At 43.5% G+C, this 9,973-nt stretch overlaps 1 protein-coding gene across 1 annotated transcript; it reads left to right on the top strand.

Moving 5' to 3' along the window:
• Nucleotides 1-480: 480 nt before the first annotated feature.
• Nucleotides 481-8,821, top strand: LOC115150805 (inositol hexakisphosphate kinase 2). Its single transcript, XM_029694495.1, has 5 exons — nt 481-1,153; nt 5,946-6,150; nt 6,546-6,700; nt 7,086-7,261; nt 7,416-8,821. Exons 1-5 carry the CDS (start codon nt 928-930, stop codon nt 7,977-7,979), a joined length of 1,326 nt encoding a protein of 441 aa, XP_029550355.1. The 5' UTR covers nt 481-927; the 3' UTR covers nt 7,980-8,821.
• The last annotated feature ends 1,152 nt before the right edge of the window (nt 8,822-9,973 follow it).

The raw sequence follows: 9,973 nt of genomic DNA, 5'->3' as shown, positions 1-9,973 counted from the left end.
TCGCTGTTTGTTCCATAATCAACATTCTGTTGCTCTCAAGGTTATTTCTCTGATTGAAAACTCATTGTTACTGTGTTTACGAGTGTGTTTGTGGCATTCTGTCTTTGCGAATGTCAAATGGCAGTAGCTAATATGTGGGCACTGGGTCTGCATTATTTTATCACCAGTCTCACCCTCTCAGTCGTTGGTCTGAATAAGGAAATGCAGTTTGTTGTGTGAGGTTGTTAAGACTAAAACGCTTCTGTCACACAGAGAGAAATAGCTGAGTTCAGTTCAGCTCATCCCTCCTCCTACTCTGTTTTTCTGCTTCTTTCCTTTTTTCTCTCTCCCCTCCCCAAGCCCCCTCCATCCCTCTTCGTTTGCACGCTCTCTTCCCTCGAAGGGTTACCACCCAACAACCTGCTCCTGCTTGTGATTGGTTGAAGTGGGCTGAGTGGGCGGGTTTGTGCTTGTGAGAGTTACCAGTCAGAGCAAGTGCAGGCTGTCAGTGTCAGGAGGGTTTCAGTGGAGTCAGGCAGACCAGACTCTGGAAAGCAGAAGCAGCTGCACAAACCTTCCTTTCAACCTCAGGACACAAAGGACTGTCTGTTCCTACACCTCTCTGCCACCTACTTTCTAAGGCCAGGAGGAAAAAAGGGATTTAAGATCAACAAACGCCGAGATGATATTTCTCTCTCTCTCTCTCTTCCTACTTCCCTCTTTGTTTTTGTCTTGCAAAATCCCTCCTGCACAGAGGAGAGATAATCACAGCCTCCTCTGAGGGAACCAAAGAAAAGGAGGGATCAAAATAAACGACAACGACATCAACAGAGATACCCAGCGGCCTGCGTGTGGTCGTCCGACTGTCCCGTTGCGGCCCTGCTGTACTGTGTCCCTGAGGAGGGAGACTAATGCGTGTGGCGTCGCTGTACTCCGGGTCAGTGGAGGATGAGTCCGGTCATGGAGGCTCAGACCATGCAGGCCAAGCAGCAGCAGCTACAACACTATCTGGAGAAAGGGGTCCCGCTTGAGCCCTTCATGCACCAGGTGGGGGGCCACTGCTGCGTGCTACGTTTCGGGGAGCAGACCATCTGCAAGCCCCTCATCCCCCGAGAGCACCAGTTCTACAAGAGCCTACCCAGCGCCATGAGGAAGTTCACCCCCCAGTATAGAGGTAAGAGACTACCCCGAAAGACACATTTCAGTTGAATGCGTTCAGTTGTACCACTGACTAGGTATCCCCCTTTCCTAACCCCAACCTCCACCGCATCCATCTACTGTGTGTGACTGGGTTAATGTTGTGCTGCTGTGTTCTCTCGCTCTCTTTTTTCCATATTCCATCCTCTCTCTCACTATCTCTTGATTGGTATGGAAGGCAGTTGGAAAAGAGGGTAGGTTATTGCAGGTGCATGCAATTTTTACTATGCAATTTTCATTATTCACGGTCCATGGAAGCCCATGGTTTTAGGGTGTTTTCAGGAAGTCTGACTGTGCCCCTCCATGGAAGGATCAGGTGGGTTTTGTCAATTCTCCCAAGTCCCAGGGTAGGACTTTGCAGGCCAGCCAGGATGCGTTTTGGTAGCAGGTGCTATTGGACCTGGCCACAGGAGGGCACTGTAGCATTGGAGCACCACCAGGATGTCCTGCCCTGCCCCTGTGTGCAGTCACACCCAGTTGGAGCTGTGTTTCTCTGCCCATAGAGCATGCAGAGCAGGTAGAATGTAGTATAGTATACATTAACCTCTCTGGGGTATGTGGGACGCTAGCGTCCCACCCACGGGACACACTATTCAACAGCCAGTGAAATAGCAGGGTGGCAAATTCAAAACAACAAAAATCTCATAATTCAAATTTCTCAAACATACAACTATTATATCCCATTTTAAAGATACAGTTCTCGTTAATCCAACCACATTGTCCGATTTCAAAAAGCCTTTACGGCGAAATCATAACATTAGATTATGTTAGGACAGAGCCGAGACAAGAAAAACCACACAGCCATTTTCCAAGCAAGGAGAGGCATCACAAAAACCAGAAATACAGCTAAAATGAATCACTAACCTTTGATGATCTTCATCAGATGGCACTCATAGGACTTCATGTTGCACAATACATGTATGTTTTGCTCAATAAAGTTCATATTTATATCCAAAAACCCCATTTTTACATTGGCGTATAATGTTCAGAAATGTTTTGCCTCCCAAAACTTCCGGTGAATGAGCACATCAATTTACAGAAATACTCATCATAAACGTTGATAAAATATTCAACAGTTATTCAAAGAATTATAGATACACTTCTCCTTAATGCAACCGCTGTGTAAATTTTGCAATAATCTGAGTACAGCGCTCAGATATCAAAACAAGCCATACAGCTAACTCTCATGTGAGTGTGCGCCACTGAGCTCATGTCATTTTCTCAGTCATCTACTTCCAGGAGCTCTTATTCTCTCCCTATTCACAGTAGAAGCATGTAACAACGTTCTAAAGACTGTTGACATCTAGTGGAAGCCTTAGGAAGTGCAAAATGAACCCTAAGTCACTGTATAGGCAATCACTTGAAAAACTACAAACCTCAGATTTCTATACTTCCTGGTTGGATTTTTCTCAGGTTTTTGCCTGCCATATGAGTTCTGTTATACTCACAGACATCATTCAAACAGTTTTAGAAACTTCAGAGTTTTCTATCAAAATCTACTAATAATATGCACATCCTACCTTCTGAGTCTGAGTAGCAGGCAGTTTACTACGGGCACACCTTTCATCCGGACGTCAAAATACTGCCCCCTACCCTAGAGAACTTAACTGAAGACAGGTTTAGTTGCACACATAAATATGCATTCTAACAGGAGAGGGGTGAATCTGTCATGCCATGACATCAGTATCTAAGGCTTGAGATTCAGAAGGCAGTGTGGACCTGCAGGGTCCTAAAGTCCTCCCCATCTGGTTAACTCTCCCCTTCCACCACAAGTGCTGCGTCTTCCCTCCACTGTCTAGCCCTTTAACAGTGGGTTATCTAACACTGTTACGGTTCACTGCAGCTGTTTGTCTTTAGTCCCTGACAGACAAGTGAAAGGTGAACCTGTGTGTGTACACAAGGAAGAGGAGATCCAATTCATCCCAGTCTGTATCTCCCTTTTCTATCTTCATCTTCAATCTTTCCTTTGAGCTACAGTACCTTTCCATGTTAATATTTGCAGCTGTTGTGTCCTATGCATCCCCACAGAGCGTTGGGGTGGCTGGGTGAGAGAGGTGGGATGATTCTGGATAGGGTAGGGTGGGGCATGACTCATGAGAGAGGGGGGTTAGAATGATGCACTTGCGGGATGGGTAGAATGGCGTGAGAGACTGAGTGACTGAAATAGGCTTTCACTTCATCCATCTGGTCCATCTACAGAGACTGCAAACGGTGCATGCTGTTCTGTTCTCTTATTGCACAAGTTTTTGTAAGGCAATATGCATATGTTTACATTTGTGTTGGTTGGTACTCTATGGTGTTTTTAAGATGTTTTATTTAATTTTGCTCTGTCGCCTACTGTTTAATAATATTACTGCTATAATGGTTTCATAAACTAGTTTAAATCAATTCAAATCAATAGCATTTTTGATTGCATCTGCTCGAGCTTTGGTGGTTTGTGTTCGAAGTAACTTTCCTTTTCTGCATGATTGATAGTATAATATTGGGAGTGTGTGTGTGTGCTGACACAATAGCATACTGTACACAAATATAAACAAGATTTCCAGATAGACACAGCCTCTATTGGTTTTCCCCAAGCCCCATATCTCCATTGCTCTCTCTCTCTCGCTCGATCGAGATCCGAGTTGGGAGATCTGTGTGTATGTTTGTTATGGAGTTGTCCAGGTCCTTTGATCTCTATCAGGTTGAGAGACACCAGGGCAGACAGCTCTGGAACTTTAGGAAGGCAGGAGAGTAAGAAGAGTTGGGGATAAGAGACACTCATTTGCATGTAAAAGGATCATTGAGCACCAATATGTGAAGTTCATAGTGTCATGTTAAATTGGATGTCAAATGAAAGCTAAGAGTATATCTTTTTTAGATTAAGAAATATATATATATTTTTTTTTAAATACTATTGTCCATCCCAAAAAATGTCAATAAGTAAATAAGTAAACCCACATATCTAATTTCATCTCCCTCATGAGGAGGGAGGATAATGAAAGTTCACAGAAGTAACAAGTAAAGGTAGACCTATCCATTAGTTATTGTGATTTTACTGATATCAATTTTGTTCATGAATTGTTAAGTGATAACTAGAAATTCCGTTACCAGGAATTTTGGAAAAAAATCGGTAACGGAATTTCTGCAATTGTATTGGCTACAATGGGAAATCATAATAGTCTGGATATCATAAGGTGAATGCACCAATTTGTAAGTCGCTCTGGATAAGAGCGTCTGCTAAATGACTTAAATGTAAATGTAGTCACGAACCACAGTTGGGTTCACAAGTTGACAGTACAGCACAGTAGAGGACAGTAAAGAAAAGTAGAGTTCAGTACAGTATTGTAGAGTTCAGTAGAACACACGAGTAGAGGACAGTATAATGTATTGTACTCTACAGTACAGAACTATACTGTACTGGATACTCTACTGAGCTCTGCTGTGCTGTACTTCAATGTCCAAACTTGTGAAACATAGACTCTACTAGCAAGGTTTCCATCCAATTGGTGACTGATTTTGATATTCTAAAATCCACAAAAACAATATGCACATTTTCCCACCAGAGATGTTTCAATCAAATTGACTTGTTGCAGATAACAGTCATTATTTGATGATGTAGTGCACATATAAATAACTTGCGGTTACATTCACATGTACCGAATACAAAATACAATGGATTTCCATTGAATTTAAACTCCACTGATGGTTTTGTCAGAAGAAATGTTGCGTTACATAGCGAATCTCTGGTCTTGGCACATGTGCTCTAGCCAACAGCCCACAGAAACAGTGCGGGCAGGCTACCTACGTGATGAGTACGAGATGATTTATGTTTGTCAAAGGGCAGCCACGCATCGATCATCAGAATAAGACCCACGATGTTTATTGGAAAGGAGCATCAAGCTCGTCAATGTGCACTTTCACCACATATCTTATTTCATCTGTAGCCTAATAAACTGTATGCTTTCCCAAAGTCGTAGTGGGAGGACCACACAATATCGTGTGACTCCACGTTTACGTTGATATTATGGTTATTATATCAATATTTGCACATTTAAGGCATTTCCACCATCATTTCTCGCATCATTCATTTTACCGACACAAAAAGATCCCACCCACAAATTTGCTGTTTCCATCAGGCCAGTCGTGACATTTTTTATCCGACATGTACTTTGCTCGCATAAAAAGGTTGGATGGAAACCTGGTTTATGATTGGTTCAGATTTGGTCCGGCCGAAACAAATTTGTTCTAGTTTGGGGGCAGAGCTATACCCAAATAGTGTGTAGAATAATACCCAAATATGCAAAGGAGGATTATGCATATTTATACTTTTGTGTACCTATTTAGGATACATCACCATGAAGAGAATGACATTCAGAGTTTTTGGAAAACATGTTCACATAAAAAACTGAGGGAGATTTACCGGAATTCTGTTACCAAACTTTGCATCTGCACAGTTCTTCCAGTAAATGTGTTTTTATGAAATCTTCAGTGTAAAGTGTTAAAAGTAGTCCTTGTGAGTTGTATGGTTTATTTAACTTTGAAGTCAATGGTTTTTGTTTGGCATATATTTTAATAGAAAATTCTTAGTCTCAGCGCAATTCTGTTACTGTGGAATTGCCCAGACAAATACTTCCCAGTTTATTCTATTTCCTGCTTGGAAATTCAAATACAGTATTACAGAGAGAGAGAGTCAAAATAACCATTGCTTTGCAATTTCTACGAGGTTGATGTCTTACCGGTTTAACTTCTTCCTTTCCTCTCTCTCTTCGTCTCTCACTGTCCCTCAGGTGTGGTATCTGTGAATTTTGAGGAGGATGAGGAGGGCAACCTGTGTCTCATAGCGTATCCCCTACAAAGTGACTCTGGGGTGGGGGACCTGGAGAATATAGACCCATCGGTCAATGGCGAGCCCAACAGCAAGATGCTCCAGTGGGGCATCAAGCAGCTGTCTGCCCAGAGTCTGCCGGACTCACGCAAAGACAAGGACAAGAGGTGAGAGACGAGAGAGAGACGGATGCACTTGAAACACTGTTACATTATTTTCAATGACGGCCTATGAACAGTGGGTTAACTGCCTTGTTCAGGGGCAGAACGACAGATTTTCACCTTGTCAGCTTTGGGATTCGATCTTGCAACCTTTCGGTTACTAGTACAACGCTCTAACCACTAGGCTACCTGCCGCCCATGATGGGGATGTTAATTGCTTAATATACTCATGAACCATGCCTGTCTGGAGGCACCTGCTTTTAAGATACTTTGTATCGCACATTTTCTTTTCTTTTGGAAGTTACCTGTTTACCTGTAGGTTGAGACACATTGTAGGTTCTAGAATGTAAGCTTGATGCTCTCCACCCCTCCTGACTCCCCTCTCTTCCTATTTCCCCCAGTCATAAGCCCGAGGGGGAGGTGTTGGAGTGGCTGCAGCAGGAGGAGGTGCCTCTGGGAAGCAGAAACGCCATCCAACACAACCCATGGAGACTCAAACTCCAACAAAAACACCTGCAGAGGATGAAGGAGAACGCCAAGCACCGCAACCAGTACAGTATCCTTTCAGCGTGGAACAACCACTTTGAACATCAGGCCATCCAGCACCTGCCTGCAAAGTTTGTCCATGTACTGTACCTAAACGTATTACTGTGTAGTACTGCCTATTTCTTCGCTCTGCAGAATCTTGTGCCCAAAGTAGCTTTACAATCTCACAGATAATCCACTTGTGACATCTGTGTATTTGTAAGTGAAGTGGATTGATGCGAGGAAAGGCTCGAGATGGATTGGTGTCCAGTCCATCTGATGAATTAGTGTCTGCTGATAGGGATTCAGGTCTTCCTACTACATTAGCGGAGAGTTAAGTCTCCAACCAGGTGCATTAGGAATATGATGTGATTCTCCTGTAACCAGAGGCTCCTTGACTCAGGACCCCTTCCCAGAATTCATCCTGCTGGAGAACCTGACATGGCGCCACGCGGCTCCGTGCGTGCTGGACCTGAAGATGGGCACGCGGCAGCACGGTGACCACGTGTCCGAGGAGAAGAAGGTCATGCAAATCCGCAAGTGCCAGCAAAGCACCTCTGCCTCCATCGGAGTACGCCTCTGTGGCATGCAGGTGGGCACAATGTTAACTTGTGTGTTATTGATGGGGATGGGGCAGAATTGAAGAGTCTGAAATGATATATTGGGGTGGCATAGCTTAGTTCTAGTTCAGAATGAAAGGGAAGAAATGTGTTTCTGAACCCCTCCATCTCCTACCTCTCTCTCAGGTATACCAGTCAGACTCGGGTCAGCTCATGTTCATGGATAAGTACATTGGGCGTAAACTAACCCTGTCGGGCTTCAAGGAGGCTCTGTTCCAGTTCTTCCATGACGGGCGGCGTCTGCGGCGCGAGCTGCTCTCCCCGGTGCTGCGGAGGCTCAGGGAGATGCAGGCAGCTCTGGAGGGCTGTGAGTCCTACCGCTTCTATTCCTCCTCCCTGCTCATCATCTACGACGGTGAGCCACCCCGCACACACACACGCAGAGGCCCCGAGGACAGTCTGTCTGAGGAGGAAGAAGAGGAGGAAGTGGAGAAAGATGAAGAGGCAAGTGCGTTTGGGTTTCCCCGCAGCAGTAGTAGTGGTAGCACTGGAGGTGGACGTCTGGCAGCCCGATCTGATACAGGCCCTGGCCCGGCGGTGGATGTGAGGATGATTGACTTTGCCCACACCACATGCCCTGACTATGCGGAGGACAGTGTGGTGCACGAGGGCCAGGACAGTGGCTACATCTTCGGTCTGCAGAACCTCATCACCATCATATCCCAGCTGGAGGACCACTGCACAGACTAAAACACACAGTTTCTCTTCTCTCTTTTGGACTCATAGAAGACGCAGAACGCAGGACTCCAGAGGCTGGACATAGGGACTGAACATTGCTGTAGCCAGTTTTTCCACAGGAGTCCTTTATTTGGGTGTTTTTGTTTGTATCCGTAAGGGATACAAAGGCCCATGAAGGTTACATTTGAAGAGACATTTGCAATCTTTTCTTTAGTTGACTCAGTGAGTTGTCGCCATTATCTGCTTACTCTGTTATCTATTACAAAGTTGGTTATTTTACCCAGTTATTTATTTAGGGGAAAAAGGCACACAAGGAAGTTTGAAATTATGTCCAAGACTGCAAGCATGGATTCCAATGATCCAAAGGTGCCTGCCTTATGCAAGCACACACACATGCACTGATTTTGATGTGTGCTACTGATCGGGCAGATGTATTCTGAAAAAGCAAACAGAGAAACTGCTGTATGTGTGTGAAATATTCAAGTTGATGAGAGGAAAGAGAGAACAACATTTCATCTTCCATTTTTCTTCTATACCAGTTTATTTGGCCACCCTCTATTCTTCTCCTTTTGCATTCATAGAATATACTATGGTATATTCAGATAGCAATTAGATTACATACAGACTATATCTTTATTTATTTGACATGTTTCTTAAATAAAATTAAAAATTAAAATTAAAATAATAAAGTGAATGGAGATAAATTGTATGTTATTCATTTTGTTAGAATAATATTAATTAATATTGTTATTTGACATGTTCAGGTACAGTTGAAGTCGGAAGTTTACATACACTTAGGTTGGAGTCATTAAAACTCGTTTTTCAACCACTCCACAAATTTCTTGTTAACAACCTATAGTTTTGGCAAGTCGGTTAGGACATCTACTTTATGCATGACACAAGTATTTTTTCCAACAATTGTTTACAGACAGATTATTTCACTTATAATTCACTGTATCACAATTCCATTGGGTCAGAAGTTTACATACACTAAGTTGACTGTGCCTTTAAACAGCTTGGAAAATTCCAGACAATTATGTCATGGCTTTAGAAACTTCTGATAGGCTAATTGACATCATTTGAGTCAATTGGAGGTGTACCTGTGGATGTATTTCAAGGCCTACCTTCAAACTCAGTGCCTCTTTGCTTGACATCATGGGAAAATCAAAAGAAATCAGCCAAGACCTCAGAAAAAAATTGTAGACCTCCACAAGTCTGGTTCATCCTTGGGAGCAATTTCCGAACACCTGAAAGTACCACGTTCATCTGTACAAACAATAGTACGCAAGTATAAACACCATTGGACCACACAGCCGTCATACCTCTCAGGAAGGAGAGGCATTCTGTCTCCTAGAGATGAACGTACTTTGGTGCGAAAAGTGCAAATCAATCCCAGAAAAACAGCAAAGGACCTTGTGAAGATGCTGGAGGGAACAGGTACAAAAGTATCTATATCCACAGTAAAACGAGTCCTATATCGAAATAACCTGAAAGGCCGCTCAGCAAGGAAGAAGCCACTGCTCCAAAACCGCCATAAAAAAGACAGACTAGTTTGCAACTGCACATGGGGACAAAGATCGTACTTTTTGGAGAAATGTCCTCTGGTCTGATGAAGCAAAAATATAACTGTTTGGCCATAATGACCATCGTTATGTTTGGAGGAAAATGGGGGAGGCTTGCAAGCCGAAGAACACCATCCCAACCGTGAAACACAGGGGTGGCAGCATCATGTTGTGGGGGTGTTTTGTTGCAGGAGGGTCTGGTGCACTTCACAAAATAGATGGCATCATGAGGGAGGAGAATTATGTGAATATATTGAAGCAACATCTCAAGGCATCAGTCACGAAGTTAAAGCTTGGTCGAAAATGGGTCTTCCAAATGGACAATGACCCCAAGCATACTTCCAAAGTTATGGCAAAATGGCTTAAGGACAACAAAGTCAAGGTATTGGAATAGCCATCACAAAGCCCGGATGTCAATCCTATAGGACATTTGTAGGCAGAACT

This window comes from Salmo trutta, chromosome 16 (genome assembly GCF_901001165.1).
Source record: "Salmo trutta chromosome 16, fSalTru1.1, whole genome shotgun sequence".
Lineage (NCBI taxonomy): Eukaryota > Metazoa > Chordata > Actinopteri > Salmoniformes > Salmonidae > Salmo > Salmo trutta.
This window is presented reverse-complemented; position numbering and strand designations above follow the sequence as displayed.